Raw genomic sequence first — 20,019 nt, 5'->3', positions numbered from 1 at the left:
CCTCATTGCTCATTTGAACGCCTGGATCAAAAATTGGTTTCCAGAGCATTGAAGAGCTTTCTAATGACAGATGTCTTGAAATTATGGCTAATAGAAGCCCACCGGATCCAATGTATGTCTTTCGGGGTACCGGAGCAGCTATCAATGTTCTCAGGTTTGCTCCAAAGTCTACAAGAGAGGAAGGGCTTTTACTTTCTGGGTAGGTATTTTAACCTCAATTTCTACAAAGAAAGTGGAACCTTCGGTTTTTCCTCTTGTGTTCTGCCACCCCTCCTTCCATTTATTCGGGAAACAGTGGTAAATCTGCAAAGGCTTTTCCTTGGTGTTGTTTGGAACACCCGGTGGGTTGATATTGTGAAAAAAAGAAGGATGGAGAAAACTAAACTGGTCTCTTGATGTGGATGAGTATTCTCAATGGTCAAAATTTGCTGTCATGTGATACTGAATTCAACAGGTTCCCCCCCCCCCCCCCTACGGCACTCACTCACTCACTTAGTCGCCCGAAGGCGGGCAACCACTAGATCTTTCCACAGCCTCTTATCAGCCATCAGTGCAGCAATCTCACTTGCTTCGAATATCCCAGTATCCCTCTTAAGAGTGTCAATATAGGTAGTATTCGGTCTTCCTCTCCTGCGATGGCCATGTTTGGGCTCCCAAAGGACTAATTTCTGGGTACTTAGCTCTGGATGGCGATAACAGTGTCCCGCAAGTTGTAGCCTATGAGAGGCGATGTTGTTGCTGACTGCTGGTGGATCTCTGTACAGTTGTTGGTTTGGTATGTGGCTGCTCCTGTGGATGTTTAAAGCTTTTCGCAGCATCCTAGTGTATGTTCCATCCAACGACTTTTCTTGTGCTTTTGACAGAGCTCAGCTCTCGCATCCATAAAGTAAGATTGATTCAATGGTGGCTATGAAGAATCTGATTTTCAAATCTTTACTCATATTGGACTTCCATATTTTCGTCATACCATTCAAAGCTCTCCAAGCCTGCGCTTTCCTTATGCTGATGTCTTTTTCTGAGTTATCAACCCATGACCCTAAATATTTGAAGTCATCCTTCCATTCCAGATAAGTGCCATCAAATGTATGTAATGGTGTTGGATCATCAATGTTATAAGCAACTGATTTTGTTTTCTTAGCATTCAGTACAAGGCCAACTTTCTTGCACTCTTTTTCAACTGTTAGCAGTAATTCCTGAGCTTGAGCTATTTCATCTGACAGTAGTGCTATGTCGTCTGCGAAGTCTAAGTCAGCAAGAACTACTTTGGGGTGTCTTCTTGATCTTCGAGGGGTGATGGTAAATCCCAACTCTTCTTCTTTCCCAGCCATAGCTTTTCTCATAGCATAGTCAAGCACGATTATAAACAGGAAAGGAGCTAATGTGTCGCCCTGCAGTACACCGGTTGTGATGTCGAACATCTCTGTTTCTCCATCTGGAGAAAACACTTTGGCCTTTGTATTCGTATACATCATCTCAATAGCTTGCAATAGTTTAGGTGGAATCCCATAGGCTTTAAGAATATCCATCATTTTACCCCGATGAATTGAGTCGAATGCCTTCTTGAAGTCCATAAAAGTCATGACGGCTTCGAAGTTACTTGCTTTAACTCCCTCGATTATTCTTCTGAGTATTAATATTTGGGCCACTGTAGATCTTTTGGGCCGGAAACCGTTCTGGTTCACTCTGAGTCGGATGTCAATTACACTCCTGATTCGGTTTAAAATCAGGCAATTATACATCTTGGCTATGATGCAAATCAGGCTGATTCCCCTGTAATTATCGGTCTTTGACAAGTCCCCAGATTTAGGTACAGGGATGATATTCATATAGGACCACAGATCAGGTTTGTCATTTTTTAACAGAGCTTGATTGCAGAAGTCTAGACATATGTTGTCAAAGTCACATAACTTGAATACTTCAGGTGGTATTGCATCCGGGCCAGCTGCTTTCCCGATTTTTAATGAAGATTTCACTTTCTTGAGCTCTTCTATAGTGAACAGGCCGTCATTGATATCAAGGTCCTCAAAGATGTTTGGTATTTCTTCGTCCAGATCTTCTACCTCTGGGGGATCACCCAGGAGTTTGTTAAAGTGGGTGAACCATGTGATCACTCGTTCCTCACGGCTTGATCCCTCTACTTGACCTTCTTTAGCTCTTTTCCTTCCAGTAATCTCATTAACTGCCTTCCATGCCTCACCATATTTCTGGGCATCATGAGAGGCTTCGATGGTTCGTATTTGTGCCTCTAATTCCGCTTCCCTCACTTGATCATAAACTTTATACAGATTACTCAGGGCTTGAGACCAAGCTTCTTTATCTTCCACGGTGTTGGTGCATTCGTACAGACTCTGCGCCGCCTGTGCTTCCTGGCGGGCTGATACCACTTGTGCGTTTGATGATCGGAGGGATTTCCTAGCTTTTGTTTTCTTAGGCAGGCATTCTTCCATAGCTTGTCTGTTGGCTTTAACAAACTTTTCATACTTAACCCCATTACCTTGATCACTCAATACGTGGTATCTATTCTTGACAGCGACTGTGTATTTCCACTGAAGGTCTGGGTCAGTGGAAAACTGCTTCCAGTCATATTTCATCTTCTTGGCTGCTTTAGATATTCCAAGACTAAGCTTGATTTTAGCACAAACTACCCGATGGTCAGAACCCACTGTGCTGAAGGTGTTGTAAGCTTCACGGCAGCATTCTGGACGCTGTTCCTCCAGTTACGGCGCACTAATATGTAATTGAGTTGCCGCAACGATCCTGTGCTACCTATGAAGGTCCACAATTTTCCTGGTCGTTTCTTAAACTGAGTGTTAGCTGCTATTAGACTGTACTCAGATAATAATTCTACGAGGTACTTTCCATTTCTGTTAGTTACATCATGATATGTGAATGGAACTTCATCCGGCCCTAGTCTTGCATTGAAATCTCCAATACAAGCAAGAAAATTATGTGCTGGGACATCCTGCAGGGTATCTCTCAGGTCATTATAAAATTCCTCGACTTCAACTTCATCCGCACAGTTAGTAGGTGCGTAAACAACAATCACAGTAGTCTTAGGATTGCCATCAAATTCAGCCGTCATGATTCTTTTGCTGATTCGCTTGGTTTTCAGCAGAGCTTTTCTTGCTTTCTGACTTAGCAGAAGTCCAACTCCACCTTGGGATGCTTGTGCCTCATTTCTCCAGCCTGAGGAGGTAACTAAATAGCTGGAACCGACCTTTCTAAACTCAATGGGGTCATCATGGATGATACGATGTTCTTGCACCCTACGGCTATAATAATTATTAATGGATAGCTCCTTATATATTGTTGTTCATGGTTTTACCTTAAAGTCGCTCGGTATTAAAAATATTTGTAACTTCATTGCAAGGTCTGCTAAAGGTATTATTAACCTATGGAGTCTTAAAACAAAAAGAACAGTACTTATTCTGGATGGCCATAATGGGAATGGAATCCTTGCTGCAGATTTTCTTCCTGGTGGAAAAGTTGTCAGGTTAGTAGGAGGGATCAAAAAAGTAAGAAAATTGGTAATTTTGCATTTCCTTGTCCGATAAAATTAATACAGTCACTTTTCATTGCTTCCCACTGCTGGGATATTTTATGAGCAAGACATCTGCATTTTGGCTCAAACAATTCCATACTGGTTTTGTAAAACTGCCTAGAATTTAGTAAAGAGCTCTGATTGTTTGACTTGATAATATATACCCTTTCAATTATTGTTCAAATGGTTACCATTACAAAGGTCAAGCCTTCTGAATCCACCAAAAAACACTCATTTCCTTTTTGTGAGTCCACCATCCCTTCCTTAACTGTTAAAAATATCCAAATGAAACAGAGTTTGGCATGAAAGTTAATTGTCATTGTCAGATGATGATGCCTCAATCATGTTTCTCATAGTCATGGACGAGATGGGTATCTTAAATCGTGGAACTGTTGTGAAGGAAGATCTGAAGTGGTGAACAGTCTTTCAGTTCCTTTTCTTGGTTTTTGCCAGTTTTGTATTTCACCAAGAGGTATGTTGAGGTGCAAACCTTCTTTCAGGCCATAGCTGATTCATTCAATCTAGACAAGTTCTAGTCTTTTAATTCTGCAATTAATATGAGTACAAGCAAGCTGTGACTGTAGGAAAGCAAAATTGTAAGGGCTTCTTATCCAGAGGATTTCAAGTTGGAATCAAAGTTTTTTTCAATCTCTGTTGGCCTATCATTATATTGTCATCCTCTAATAAGGGGAAAGGAGAAGGTGTAACAAAGGGAATACACAAGTACCTTAGGAAATCCCCCAAGAACAACCCCTGTATTTTAGACACCATGTGGTTCCATTTCAAGTTCCAATTCACATTTTTTTCAAGCCCTGTTAATCCATTGACATCCTTTAATTCTAAAAACAGATGAAGTTCATATTGACTGAACTGGTGTACGAAGGGGAGTCCACATAAGGGATCCCCCTCAGAACAAACCCTGTATTTTGGACACTGTTTGGCTCCATTTCATGTCCTGATCCAATTTTTTTTTAATCCTTGTTAACCCATAAACATCCTCTAATTCTAATAAGAGAGGAATTCATTTGGAGACTCCATTTAAGAAGGAGAGTCCACATAAGGGAATCCCTCTTGAACAACCCTGTATTTTAGACACCACTTGGTTCCAATTTCAAGTTCCAATTCAAGTTTTTTTTTTTTCGAGCTCTGTTAACCCATTGACATCCTCTTTCTAATAACAGGAATGGGGAGTTCATCTGGAGACTGGTGTACATGTATCGAGAAGGAGCATCCCACATAAGACACTCCCCCTAGATCCACCTCTATATTTTGTACAGTGTTAAAGAAAACTCCCCTACTCTTCATTTTGTGGAGTATTTCTCAGTTTTTGCTATGAAAATTCTTTGTTGTGGCTGATCTTTACATCTTGTCTTGATTAATATTGACGTGGTAGTTTAAAATAATGCTCTTTTCAGGAAATGACTCAAACTGGATTGTTTTGCCATCATCTGAACAATCTGAGGTAAGGTACAATGTAGGAAACTGTGCCACTTTTTCTCAAATATCTACCATATAATATTAAAAGTTTAAGAACAAATGGAAATACTAGTTTTTGATTAATCAAACTTGATATTACATGTACCTCTACTCTGTTGGCTCCATCACTGATATAATTCAAGTTTTTTTTTTCTTCTTTTCTGCCATTTATCTGAATGTGGCAGTGTCCAACTAGAAGGCCCTTGCTACTTTGGTCACTGCACACATTAATGTACATTACCTCTTTTTAGCCTGATGATTACTTATTATTCCATTTTTTCTTCTATTTGTCGTTATATAACTTGTGCAAGTGCCCTATATGGTGTAAAATAAAGAATTGAATACCCTGTGAGCGTGGCTCTTCTGTCACGTACATAGTTGGTTTGTTTATGAAGGGGCATATAAAACAAACCAACTGCGTGACTGACAAGCCATGCAAATGACTTTGTTAACACTAAAAGCCATGTAAGAGAGAATCCTCTGCTCCCCAGGTAAGAATGGAATGAATTGCTTCATGTACACTGGCTGAGAGAAAATTCTGATTTTTTTAAACAAAAAACAACATCAACAACAAGACTTAAGCAGTGGCAAAAGCTCAAAATTTTGTCTCTGCCAGAGTAGTGATGAAAATTTATAATGATTAAGTTCAAAATTAATTGATTGTTTCCTATACAATTAGCTACAACAGCAGGTAAATAAAATGTGTTTGTCCCTGTTACTCACTACAATTTTTGAGTGGAAGATGTTGAAATCCTCTATTTTTAGCCCAAGGGGTGGCTTAGAGACACAGGGCTTATTTAAGAGAGAGGAGGGCTCATTTAATTTAGTGAAGATTATGGTAGCTGTCCATAAAGAACTAGAATGTGCAAAAGTGCAAAAGCCCGGGCACGTGAAGTTGGAGTTCATGAATCCGAAGTTCAAAAACAAATCCAGTCTTCCAGCATGTGAATACACCATACCAGATCAGTCCACATGAAGATGTGTTATAGTGAAATATAGTCTATCATTTAAGAATAAGAGGGAAAGGTGGGGGTGGCTTAAAAGAGGGAGGGGGGCTTAAAAATTTTCTTCCTCCGGAAGGGGGCGCAGGCTTTTTCGAGAGGTGGGGCTGGAGGGAGGATTTACATTTTTTTTTATTCTGTAGCAAATATTATTGTATTTTGAGTAACACTTCTGTGTGTTTTTTAAATGAATTTTTAGATAAACATTCTTGATTTAGAATCTAAGAAAACCCTCTTCACTTTCAAGTCTGAGGAGAAAAAGTCATTGGGTAAGTAAGACAATATCAGTATCTTGTTCCAGAATAATGTATCCATTCTCCTCCCACTGAGGATCTTTTGGGTCATGCTGCCCTACCTCTTTAGAAATTCCAGTTTAGCTTCAAACTTTCCTTAATTTTTTTGAAGCTTTAAGACCCCACTCCTTCTTGAAATTTCTGGAGATCCATGGTTTGGGTATGCATTTTTTTTGGAGCTGTACATCAAGAAAGGTGTATCAATTGCGTGGGACCGCAAAGGAACCATCCAGAGAGAAAAATTCTGATTAAAGTGCCCAATGAGCTAAGGCCACTAAACTAGGTTCATGTCACATTTTTTTAAAAGTTGTTTTCAGTTTTATTGTCTTTCTTTTGAAGGAATGTGCATGTGTTTGTCGCTATTTAACAATCCAAAAACACAGAAGCCTCTGTTGGCTGCAGGATATGAAAATGGTCAGATGCTACTGTGGGATGTAATGGAGGAAAAAAAATTGAGCAACATTACAGTCCATTCTGAATCAGGTAATAATGAATTGGTTGTTTAGTGGGTAGGACGTCCATATATGAAAACCTGTTATCTGGGGGTCCTATATTAAGTAATGGTACCCCAGGGCACCACCTTCTTATTGGGCTGTCTGTGGCAATGCCCATTTGAGTCCTGAGTAGTGATTTTGTTCCCCCTGCACCCTGTGTCCCTGACGCATAAAAATCCCGAAGATACACAAAAGTTCATGGCACGGGTCCTGTAGGACGCAAAGATCGGTCGATCTATCTGAAGATGTTTTTGTAGAATATCCAGTTCATGTGATTGCATTTTTCTAATAGTCTTTGTTGTGCTTTTCAAAAGAATATCTTTAATAAAGGCCCAAGCATTTCAATTTAGGACTTACCGGTATTATTTTGGAACTGGGACTCAATGGTTCTGGACTGGGACTCATGATTTGTTCACAAGATGAGTTCCAGGACTCACCATAACCATTTGTGACAAAATCATGATCACTACCTGAGCAGCCTGCATGTTGAAAAAAAGGACAAAATGGCAGACACATAACCCAGCATCCTGTAGCTCATGCACACTTTCAATCCTGAATTCTGGCCTTCAATCAAATAAGGCACCCTCTTTATTCAAAAAAGGGGCCTTGCTACCTTAGGTGGGGAGATCAGGGGAGTGGGAGCCCAGGAGAATTGGGGGGTGGAAGGGGTATAGGAGGGAGAGAGGGAGATAGGAAATCTAAAAGGGCAGGATGCAAAAGAAACAGGGGGGAAATTATTCCTAAACATTTCATTATTGAAAAAAGGCTAAAGGGAGGAAGCTAAGAAAAGGGGTGGAGCCGAAGATGTAAGGTACAGAAGACAGGAGGCTTGGACTCCCTAACCCCCCCCCCCCCCCCCACCCACTATATGTCTAGACCCCAGTTGTTCAAAAGGTGGATAGCGATATCCACTGGACGATGCTATCTCTTTCCCTAATACTTGCCTCTGTATAGAAGTTTGAACAACTGGGGCCTGGAGGCTACCATTTCTGGAACAGTTTTTTCTTTCTTTCTTTTTAGTTCTCTGTATGGATGTAGATGTAAAAAATCTTCGTATAGTCTCAGGCTCAGCAGACAACAAAATATGTGTATCATTGATATCTTCCCAGGTGAGTGTATTAAATTCCAGGAGGTGGGTGGGGCATTCAACAAAGTTTTATACGAGCACCCTCCTGGATTCTTTGTCAGTGGAACTTGGATTCCAATCACTAGCGGGATTCCGGATTCCAAAGTCCAGGATTCCAACATCCACAGGCCAAAATTTTCCGGATTCTGCAAGCAAAAATTTTTCGGATTTCGGAATCCAGTTTACCTTACATGGGGTGTGATTTGTCTAGAATGCAACTGAATTATTTTCAGACCTAAAGAACTTTCCATTGAGAAATTTAGCAATTACTAACAACCTCTTATGCTCTGACTTTAGTGCGCAATATCAGTAGACAAACAGATTGAATTAAAGAACCAGGGAATTTCTTCTGTTAAAATTCGAAAAGACGGCAAGATCATGGCCACTGGAGGATGGGACAGCAGGTAAGACGTGTCGCACGCTCGGTTCTCCGGTCGCCTTGCTATTAAGTCGTTTCGCTACAAGTAAATTCGTCTCGCTGCATCTTGAAGTCGATTCGCCGCAAGACGACAACTCTTAGCGAGTCCACGACTTTGTAGCGAAACGATCTGTAATAGTCTTTTTTAGCGCCACCCACCCCGCTCCACAAATGGCTGGAAGAGGAAGGAGAGATAGATAAGATAGCGTGCGAGAAAGCTCTCTGTTTGAAATCGCGCAAGTCGTAGGTCACGCGTGGTCGCCTCTCGTGATTCTCAAATGGAGACTTTACATGCAGGCTAAGGAAGGGAAGCGTTTAAGAAAGATTTAGAATCACGTTTAAGGCAAATCCCGAATCCTGGGTATCGGTCAAATCCCTAGCCTGCGCGCAGACGAAATTAAACTCTGGTTAACTCCGTCTGCGAAACAGCGCCGAAATCCTTGTTCTGGACTTCCAGCTGTGTACCCAGATTTGAGTACGCGCCACGATTGGCCAGTTAAAAAAGGCCTTTGTTTTGTTTGTCGTGATCGCCAATCAGGTTGAAGGGAAATTCGAAACGCACTTCCGGTAATTGGTTGAGTCCGTTGGGGGTTCAGAACAAGGATCTCTGCGCTGCTTCGCAGACGGTACTAATCAGAGTTTAGTTATCGTCTGCACGCAGGCTATCAAATCCCGTATCCCGTCAAGAAATTGTGCGTTTTTCCGAATCCCGCACTACATTTCGCCGAAATCCTGGATCCCGAGAATACCCTTTTAGAGCGTGTTGTTCTTCCCGGACAGGTTAAGGATTTACAACTGGAAAAAGCTCACCCCTCTGGCCTATCTCGATTACCATACAGACACTGTCAATGCAGTGGATTTTTCGGACGACTTGCCAGAGTATGGACAACTGCTTGCCGCTGGTGGTAAAGATGCCAGGATCAGTTTGTGGTCTTTATATAATGAGAAAAGACAGGCTGTTCAGTGACAAGCACGCTGATGGCGAGTTTTTTCAACTCGGTGGAGTTATGTGGAACGGTGAGTAAAATGAGGTTATGCCGCCTTTGCAACTATTCCCTCCTTTTTTAAGGCACAGTCAGGAGCCTGCCTAGTTCCCAGACGTCTCTCTCTCGATATAAATTTGCGCGCAAAGGGAAGATGGGAAGGAAATCACCTTTCTTCTTTCTCCTTCCCTTGGTCCCTCGCGGTTCGTCACCAGTCACTCGCGTTTCGTAATCGCATTGCTTTACACCGGTTTCGCTACTTGTCTGAAATTCGCTACGTTCGAGTTCGCTACCTACATATTGCGCTCGCTGCCTATTGGCGAAGTCCAAAACTTACTCCTTCGGAGAGGCAAGCGTAAAAGGACGAAAGAAAGAGTTTGTAGGTAACTCCATCGTATAAAAAGATCACGAAAGCAGTGCGATAGATGCTGGTCTCTAATATAGACAAGCATTCAAATGAGTCGTGGAACTGCTTCGTTAAGAGTAGCATCCAGGGCTCTCTCGCCCGCTCTTAAAAACTTTCGCTGCCGTTTTTCTCGACTCGACTGTCCGCTCCTGGATCTCCAAGGATGGGAATGACATGGCCACTCAGCCACATGAAACCATTTTTCGTAGCAGGGAACAAGGCAATTAGTCGATCTCTTTTTTGTGATTTTGTTATAAACCAGGCTCCCTAAAGAGGCTTTAATTATTTTAATACGTAGCACAAGCCAATCAGATGCTACTTGGATAGAACAAAATGAAATAGAATGAGTCATTGAAAGTCAAATTTAGTGTGAGCACAATTTCGCAAAGAAGCGGGCATTACGCGACGAACGTTAGCTTCTTCATCAAAATTACCTCAACAAACAGCCAGTAATGTTGGTTTTGTTTTTGAATGGTCAAGAAAAAAGATTGTGAGTATTCAAATCTATTTTGTTTGTGTTTAATACTTAAACGCAAAATTGAACCTTAAAGCTCTCTTCAAGTCAGTTAAATGCGCTTTTTTTTGTCGGCCATCTACTACTTTGAAGTTTTAATTAAGAAGGAAACGAAGCTAAAATTCTATGGCAAGTGATGCCACCTTATTTAATACATCCATTGCAATCCGAGAAAAGCGCTTATCCGAATTGACCAGGATTTTTGGCATAAACGTGCCTGGTGATTAAATTCACTGGTAAATATGATATGCCACTATAAGAAAGAAAGGATTTCCAAATTTCATTTTTCAACTCATTTCTATTGTACTCAGAGATGCTAAAAAAATTTTTTCAACTAAAATTTAAAGCTTTTTCTTAAAAAGTTCTGCAACTGTTAAAGTCTCGTTCTTAACTGCACGCGATGAATAGCATTGTTTCCAATGTTTAATTTTTTTCTTTTTTGATGACTTGTTCAAACTCCGTTGCTACGGTTACACGTCATTCCGTTTAAAAATTTTAAAGAAGTGAAGGAAATTTAGATCGGCCTATTTGTTATTTTTTTATGCCTTGAGGCCTAATTACAAGACATCTTTACGACTGAACGAGTTTTTAATTTTTTCCTATTATGATTCTCATGTGGCATATAGACGTTTTCACGCGACTTTCTTTCTATACTCAAGCTATTTCTCGCTCTCAATTTCATTTTAAAACATTAAAAATCCACCCGGCCTCGTCTCTAAGTCGCTTTAGGGTGATTCATTGTTTCCAAACAGCTGCATGATTTGTGAGTATATTTTGGTTTCAGATGCTCAGCATGAGAAGATCGTTTCGTGATTTCTTTCAGAATTGTATCAGTATTTCTTGCTGAATAAAGCGCGTATTCTTTGGACTCGAATTCAAGAGAATCTGTTTTTCTTCAAGCAGAGTTTTGAAAGTAATTAACGCTGCTATTATTTTACTGCTAAGTTTGGATGTGTTAACGGTATCTAGCTTAAACCAGGTGCAAAAACACTGAGGCCAAAACTAAAAGGAAATTTCGACCGTAAATAGAGTTAATAATAGTTAAGTTTTAACGGCATAAAATTTAGTATTTATCCTACGATCTTTTCTTGGAAATAGGATCTGTATACATTTACCAAGTCCTTTTTTGGATCTAGTTAAAATTGGTTTATATTTGCTTTCAAAAAATTGAAAGTTCAAACTACAGTTTCAATTGGTTAAGAAACTTTGTTGACTAAATCTTTTTGACACTGTATGCTGGAGAAATGCTGTAATATTTTCAGTCCCTAGGAGAACATGTTACATTGAAATGCAAATCTTTTACATGTATTCTATAGTCGAATTCTTAGCTGTATATTTACGATAATCATTATTTTTTTAAATTTTATTTTTAGGATCTCCTCGACCTATGGCGTACACGCTGAGTGAGGCAAGATGGTTGGAAGTCGAACTAAAAGGCATCTCTTCAGTGTATTGATAACAGCCGCTTTTCTTTCTGTCGGATTTCTGTTTGCTCTCTTGGAAAGATATCCTCAAGACATTTTTAAAATACAAAACTCATTTCCTGCGTTAGGTGACGCATTTGTAACCGATAAGCAGATGGTAACATGGACTCCTGCGAACACAACAAAGGATACCTCCTCGGCAAATCCACAATTACAAACCTCAAGTAAACGTCAAGTTTTGCTCATAGTAGCTCATGGCAGATCTGGTTCGACATTCCTGGCGGATATTTTTAACCACCATCCGCGCGTTTTCTACGTCTTCGAGCCTCTTCACGGGTTGATTCCTAAACAGAAAGACCAAAATTACGAGACGTACGCATTGAATTTTCTTTACCGCATTTTCCAGTGCGATTTCAGCGCTGAAAATGCCGCGCGCCATTTTGGTCACTTCTATCGGCACTACAGCCGGGCATTGAGTTCTCCTCCTTTCTGTAAATATGAACTTTCGGATCCCAGATGGCATTTTAATTTTTGTTTTCCTCTAGATGAAGCTACCCTTGAACATTCATGCAAATCACAGTACAACACAATCGTATACAAGCTGCTTTTTGACCGTATTCCCGGTAATTCAGTTGAGAAGCTATTTGGTGTGTGTGAACTGGCGAGAATCGAATGTAAAGTAATTCACTTAATTCGAGACATAAGGCCAGTTGTGATGTCGGCCAGGAAAGTGGCCTTCTTTAGAGAGGTGGATCACAAATCCAAGCCGTCACTGCGACAATTTGTTTATTTTCACTGCGAAGTAACAGAAAACAACCTTCAACTGGCGAAATCTCTGGACCTGTCTCTTCGACGTCGCTATGTACTGGTTAGATACGAAGACCTGGCAGTTCAACCTTTGCAGCTTTTAGATTACTTGTTCGAGTTTGCCGGTCTTGAAGTACTTGAAAGCATTAAACAGTGGGTAGTCAACACAACACAGCCTAATTTTAACGATCTTCAACAACAAGCAAGGAACCCCACGTCTGTTATAAGAAACTCGCTAGAAGTTCTGAACAAATGGCGACTTAAAGCAGATCCTTTAGACATGAACATCATTGAACGATATTGCCGAGATGTCATGAAAATGATGGGTTATATACCAATACAAGGATCGTATAGACTGCTGCGAAATCTTTCATCTCCGCTGTTTAATGATACTTTCCCAGCTCAACAATGGATCAAAGGGTATCAAAAAAGCTTACTTTAAAACTTTGACTCCCAAGAGAAAGCAAATCAAACCTCTGGATAAAAGCTTCCAATTTTGTTTTATGAAAGTCTGAAAACAAATAGTACCAAAAGTTAGAACTATATCCTAAATAAATAGCACCATGTGAAAGTACCACTTAAGAGGTTTCATGTGAATGGTCACACCATAGGATTTCATCCACAGACTCAAAAGTTAGAACTACATACTAAATAAACAGTGCCATGTTAAAGTACTGCTGAAGAGATCGAGGTTTCATTTGAATGGTAACACCACCGGATTTCATACAAAAAGTTTACTCAAAAGTTAGTAATAAATAGTACCATCAATGTGAAAGTACTGCTGAAGAGCTTTCATTTTACAGTTCACACCATAGAATTCCGTCCACAGACTCAAACTTTATGAAGGGATCATGAGAGCATTATCCATTAAGACCATTATCCTCCTATCAAAGCTCCTTTTAGTCTTTCTTCATAATAAATAAATACCACCATGTGAAAGTTCCTTTTGGGTGGTCTCACCACAATATTTCCTCCACACTTAAAATCACCCTTTCATTATTAGCCAGGAAGCAGGCTTCTTGGTGGGGGAAAAAGTGAATAGCGTAAAAACAACAATAACAACGACAGCGAGCGGGGGAATGGGGAGAGGACAGGGCGAGGTCCCGTTTCCTCCTCAGTCTCCCGCTCGGTTGGCCTCTTTACTCCACTGGGAGCCTGGTCGCGGGTTGCACCATTTTTGATTCGTGAGGATCTGTTTGTTGGCACGCATATGTTTTGCACAGAGCTGCAAATAATTCCGCCTCTTTCTCGAAAGAACATTTTACTGGCTAAGTGACCTTTTCGGCCGGACAATTTAAAGACATGCGGTTGGACTCGATCAATAACACATAAGTTCTGATTTTGGATCATTATACGTTTCTGGGAAACTGCCCACCTACCCTTCCCCTAAGTTCACATTAACACTTACTTCTCACTAAGGGTAAAATATTGGCTTAGCGGAGGGGTGGTGATCTTTAAAAAAAAATTGTGCGTGATAGGTGCGGAATCCGCAAGTAGACTGATTAGTGCCATATACTGTATTCACTGCAACAATATTACATTATGGTCTGTGCCATGCTCTTGGTCAGTGTGTACGAGCGAAAAAGCGAGCGACCAGCGAAAAAAAGCGCACGCTTTCTCCTTGGCCCTCAAGCGGCTTTTCGCCCTTTTTTTCCTCGATCCGTTCTCCCCACTTTCTTGGGGCCTGGAACAGCCTACAATATTATGTCGTTGATATCACTTCTACATTACGCTCCAAGGTAAATTTTATTCATTTGCAGAATGATAGTCTTTGGTATCAACTTATTTGGTCGTGCATGTGTCAACTTTGGTCAGTGTCTAATGACTGACTGTTATCGTCTGCGCGAAGAGTGGGAAAGGGTAGGCGAGTTTTCCTCGTTGACGTCACAGGTTTGACCGAGCTGAGAACTTTTGGGGACCAGACGGAGAAACGTCCACGCTGGATTGAGAGGAAAGGTTCGACCCTCAATAATCCCAACAACTTTGAGAATATGTCCTCTGTAGGGAGGATTAAGTTAATGGAAGGAGTTAGCGTGCTGTGGGTATATAATTTTTCGGGGAGCAAGTGCTCGACATTTCTGGCGCAGTCACTGTTTTTGATTTTGAAAGCAGTGGAAGTTTGGGGAGAGAAGAAAGTGCTATCATTAGGGTTAACATTTTCCTGCGAGCGAGCTATCCATCTGGGTATCCAACGTAAATAATATACCGAGATAAAATAAAGACACACAAAAAAATTAAATAATGTTTTGAGCCAAAATGTCAACATGAAAAAACGTGCAAGGTTCGCAACGCTATAAGTATCGTAGCCGGACAATTAATGCTTACTGCAGCTGTGTGTACAAATGGAGCAGAATCAAAATGCGATTGCCACGTAAATCATCAACGCGCCCTGATACAGTTCAAATTTCGTGAATATTCTTGACTTTTTCGTCAGTCGCTGAAAAAACTGGCGGTGGCCGTTGGGAGAGGTGGCAGTTGTGGAGAGGTTTAAACAAGAGGCAATGTAATTGTATACCCACTGCACGCTAATTCCTTCATTAACTTAATCCTCCCTAGAGGGTCTCAATGGGGTGGTGGCTTTTACGGTTATCGGCCAAAATTTTGGCTCTTTTACGGCTATCGGTTAATTTTTTTCAGTTACGGTTAACGAAAAAGTTAAAAATTAACTTCTTTTGTTTCAAAAAGTTAAATATTAATTAACCTGTATTTTTTGTATCTTTAAATCAAAATAAAGGTCTTCGGTCGGATCATCTCGGGATGAAATAAGCTATTCTTTTGAAAAATTTTAACATTTGATAGATCATACTTTTTATAAAGTATTGCACTTCTGATATTATTTGACACATAGAAATGTCAATAGTCAATTTAAAAATAATCTTTGTGAAAAAGCAAAAGCAGGCACGCGAACGCCCAACTCAAGGCCGGGGCGCGACATTCATTATAACAGAAATGGCCGTTTTCACACTAGAGAAGGATTATTCGTGTGAGACGGGTTATCCGTTTGATGATTCGCGTCAGATAGGTGATACGTCTTAATTTGGCAATGGAATAGTTTTAATTTTGAATAAACAATCCGCCTGACTTTTGAAGACAGGATTATCCGTTCCGGATAGCCTGTGTACAGCTGCCCCCTCCCCTCAGAAAAAAATCGGAGAAGGGGTGTCTGTGGGGAGGGCGCGACTGTACACGGGCTATTCTCAGACGGATGATCCATTTCTAAGTCTAGTGTGAAAACGGCCAATAACAAAATTCCCGTGTCCAGTGTTTTTAATGATAGCGAAGGACTGTACGGAACCGACTGTCTTGCAGTTGCCTTGTCCGTAGGCCGCATTATTCCGCGCGGCTGATGCCTTTCGGGTCATGTGGTCCGAGCGAGTTCGCCACTGAAATGCTTTGACCGAGATTGCGAGGGAAGACGCCGAACAGGGACTAGGCATGGCGATGTCTACCGAAGCGTCCGAGAAAAACAGGGAAATGTTGTTTATCGGCAACGTGTTTTACAAACAGTGACATCTCTGGGTGTTGTTTCACTAGTGTTTTGAGGGCACAGCCCCCTGAAAATTGCAAATATTAATCCCCAGGAAGAAGCCACACTTTCGCTATGGAAAAAATTAGTTCCCCAAGAAAGCGCCGGAAATGGAGCCTAGGTCTTGGTTAACACCTAAAAGGCGCTTCGCCTAACGTCACACTAGCCGGGAAATAAAAAACGCAACCATAAGTGAGTTTAGTACCTTCCTTAAAAGAAGCAAATCTAGGGAACACTTTCTTTTACGGTTAACTCTTTTTTACGCTATTTACGGCTAACGGTTAAATTTTTTTAATTTTTACGGCTATCGGCTAAATTTTTGGCCGTTTTACGCCTATCGGTTAACCCCATTGAGACCCTCTCCCTACAGAGGACATATTCTCAAAGTTGTTGGGATTATCGAGGGTCGAACCTTTCCTCTCAATCCAGCGTGGGCGTTTCTCCGTCTAGTCCCCAAAAGTTCTCAGCTAGGTCAAACCTGTGACGTCAACGAGGAAAACTCGCCTACCCTTTCCCACTATCCGCCGAGACAGATGGAGAAAAAGTCGCCGTTGTAAAGAGGTGGCCGTTAGTAGAGGTTGGAATGTAAACCTCACACAATAAAACGACGCAATGGTGCATATATTGCACCCCGAAAATAATGCTTAAAATAAACTGATCTGTGGTATGGTATTCTCGATACAAGTAAATACTTCTATTTTTTCTCAAATTTTTCCCTTTTTAAATTTTTTTTATACTGAACTGAACTTTTTTTATACTAAACTCAACAATGTGCCGAATGCTGTTGTAACAAATGTTACAAGTTTGCTAAAGTATCAGTTTTAAAAAGTTAAATTTTTTTTCCCAGGATAACCTCGGATTATTATAAAGCCCCTTACAAATTGTGGCTTAGTAATTCTAGCAGGCACAACTTCAACAAGCCAAAGTTTAAGAAAGTTGGAGCCAAAAGTGACCGAAAGGCAAGGCGATATAACAAATCCGAAATGGTCTGGTCAGCCTCAAAGGTCTGTTAAGCAAAGTTCTACCGGTACCAGACCGCTTTAAAAATATTATCTTTTTCTTCTCTGAAAGGCTAATGAATTATTGAAAAGTCTGAAACGGAAGCGTGAAATGATATATTAACACAAAACAACAACTTTATAATAGATTTCTCCTTACATTTAGAAGCCATTAGAAGAGAAGATCAACGAAATCTATTTGCTGGTGAAAAGCCGATGTAGTGAATTGATATATGGGAAGAGTAATGTTCTTTCAGAGGATGTATTGTAGTTTTGTGGCCAGCTTTTATATCAGGCTTCTTGGCGTCACGCGAAAGCTGTCATTGAATTTATAGCAATGACCTTCGTCGAGGTGAAATTCATGTTTTGAAGAGGAAACATTTATAATTACTACTCCAGAGTATTTGACAAAAATTACAAGGGTACAACTTGTGTATGGAAAGCCAGCGACTGTAAACTGAACGAAAATCGCTTTGCATCTCACAATGAACGCTGTGCTCTTCCAGTTTATCGAACCAAAGAAATCAGCATGGCAAACGAGAAGAAATAACATGCAAATGGAAAAGGAGAAAGTGGGAGAACCAGGTATTTTTTGAAAACTTTGAAAGTGAGAAAGTATGTCAGCTTTTCTTGATTATTATCTGTTATTACCCTACCCCCCACAGTTGTCTCTCAACAGGGGTAGGGAGGGTATTAACTGAGTTAATAGAGTCAAGAACTCATTTGTCTAATATTACATGAATCTAGAGCTGATTTTATTTTGTCTTAAGCTTTATATCCTATGCTATTTTCCAGGGTCTTGGGACCCCACAACGAAATGGCCATATAGAGATGATAAACGTTGCTTGAAAAACAACTCGCGTGTTTTTAAAGGAGTTACAAGTTGCAATATAAATTTCGATAATTAATCTGTTAGATTGTCAAATTGTTTACAATCTGCTGATTTCAAGTGTGTTCAAACTGGATAGACTTTGGAAAGAATTAATTGTTGTGGGAATGAAATTTGTTCCTGATTGTCGTTTATCTATCGGCTGTCTTGTGTACAAGAGGGGGTCACCACATTGACGCATTTTCAAGGCGCGTTTGAATAAAGATACGAAAACAATAAAGAGATATAAACATTCTATACTTTTTTATAACGCGATATACAAAAACAATTTTTTTATCTAATGAGTTGATAGTGAAGGACATATTCAAAAGCTGATGTTCTGAGGGGCTATTCTTAGTTCTTTTTCAGTTAGAACTTTCTACAATGAAACGTTGCCCACCCGCTGCCCGACCATCCTAACTACGGTGCAAAAACAATGCGTAAACCCATGTAAGGGAATCCAAAACAGTCTTGGATTCTTGATTCCATGCCATCGATTCCTGATTCCAGGTATTGGAATTCCAGTCTTAGTCAGTGGAATTTGTATTCTGGATTCCAATCTTTAGTGGGATTCCGGATTCTTTGAACTGTATTCCGGATTCCAAGGCCCAGGATTTCGGTTTTCACATAGAGGCAAGTTTTCCCGGATTTCGGATTCCACGAGCAAAACTTCCCGCATTCCGGAATCCAGATTTCCTTACATGGGGCGAAATGTGACCAAATCGAAATTCGTATTTCGTAAACTGTCGGCTTTCACATCTTCGTAAGGGGTTTTAGGACGGCTTATAAACGGTAAAACCGGCAGGAGATAAAACCGGCAGTTCGGCTTTTCCATCAACCCCATCTTTCGTGAATGTTCTGCAATGAGACTTGATTGATTGTTAGCCGCCGAACAGTACAGACATACTTCTTGAGTCAATATAAAAGTCTTAAAACAAAAGCAATAAGGACCTTGTCGCATGTACAGTTGTCTGACTTGTCTTCGTCAGTCTTCTTAGATTGCGGTTGACTTTATAAAGCCGGACTCCTTTTTGCTCATGTACTTTTCATTGTTACCCTAGTCAAGGCTATTATTCTAGACTGATGAATGCTTAGAATTGTTTTATTTCTTTACACAGAAGCATATGCTTTACAGTATGGTGTGACGTACACAAGAACGTGATTTGAATCTATGTTTAACAATAAAAATAATTATATATTTAAATTTCTTCAAGAAACCATTGTTTTGTGTTTGTCTTTTAAAAAAGTCAACCACTTCAAAGGGCCTGTTTACATGGAGTGGGGGACCCCGGTCTAGAAAGGCAGTTTAACAATTGCTTGAAGTTTTTACTAGAAGAAAACGGAAAATTCTTCAGCGCTGAACTGGAGCCGGTTTAAAGTTTAAGATCTTGCTTCATGCCGGGGCCTCTTGGGGCATTCAGTAATAGAATTTTAATTTTAATCTCGCGCGTAACGAGAATCAAAATAGTCTAAACATTTTAACATTTTACTTTTAAACAGTTATGCTCTCTCTTTTTAAAGAAATGTAAACAAATTAACCTTCCTACACGGCCAGTAATCGGCTCCTGACACGACAAAACGGTCAATTAACAACTTCACAGTTACCGGTATTCACAATTCACCGGCAGTACTTAAGATCGATGCGTTTCACTGAAGTAAGATGAGTATATACTGAGGTTGTTTCTGTATAAATGGGCGGTTTTCTAGGTTTTTAAACACTGAATTACATCGCCGATCTCATTAATACTTTATACGGTATTCACTATAGAGTTTTCTTTTTATTGGCAAAGAGAAAAGATTTATTAAAATTGTTTTAAATTAAAATAAATTACTGTTACGAACAAAAGAAATATTTCGATGATGATACCAACGTAGGCGTTTTTGGTCGTTTTCACTATTATTATAATGAAGTCCTTAGGGTGAAATATCCGCATTAATTCGGTCGAAATATTTCCAGTGTAGAACTCAAATCCTTGCATTATTTTACGCTGATAAAATATGTTTCGATGTTACGGCCAACAAACTTTAAATTGATTAAAAGAAAGACAAAAGCGATGCCCTCTCCGTTGTTTGTCCCCCAAATTTTGATTTATTCCAAACAATGTTAATTTACGATATTCAATGCGACTGGATTGAAAACCTGA

General features: G+C 40.2%; 1 protein-coding gene across 5 annotated transcripts; it reads left to right on the top strand.

The window, feature by feature from the left end:
• Nucleotides 1-38: 38 nt before the first annotated feature.
• Nucleotides 39-13,319, top strand: LOC140952761 (guanine nucleotide-binding protein subunit beta-like protein 1). 5 transcript variants are annotated; one of them, XM_073402209.1, is made up of 10 exons: nucleotides 39-199; nucleotides 3,371-3,493; nucleotides 3,898-4,013; nucleotides 4,957-5,003; nucleotides 6,218-6,287; nucleotides 6,651-6,794; nucleotides 7,826-7,914; nucleotides 8,229-8,335; nucleotides 9,130-9,366; nucleotides 11,626-11,758. In XM_073402209.1, exons 1-9 carry the CDS (start codon nucleotides 84-86, stop codon nucleotides 9,314-9,316), a joined length of 999 nt encoding a protein of 332 aa, XP_073258310.1. In that variant the 5' UTR covers nucleotides 39-83; the 3' UTR covers nucleotides 9,317-9,366; nucleotides 11,626-11,758. The 5 variants fall into 5 exon arrangements, with proteins under 5 accessions (XP_073258310.1, XP_073258311.1, XP_073258309.1 ...); XM_073402210.1 differs by lacking the exon at nucleotides 9,130-9,366 and having other exon boundaries at nucleotides 11,626-11,797; XM_073402208.1 differs by lacking the exons at nucleotides 39-199; nucleotides 3,371-3,493; nucleotides 3,898-4,013; ... (3 more) ...; nucleotides 7,826-7,914; nucleotides 9,130-9,366 and having other exon boundaries at nucleotides 8,234-8,335; nucleotides 11,626-13,319.
• Nucleotides 13,320-20,019: the final 6,700 nt, after the last annotated feature.

This window comes from Porites lutea, chromosome 11, assembly GCF_958299795.1.
Source record: "Porites lutea chromosome 11, jaPorLute2.1, whole genome shotgun sequence".
NCBI classification, from domain to species: domain Eukaryota; kingdom Metazoa; phylum Cnidaria; class Anthozoa; order Scleractinia; family Poritidae; genus Porites; species Porites lutea.
Note: the sequence above shows the minus strand (reverse complement) of the source record. Positions and strands in the feature narration are given on the sequence as shown.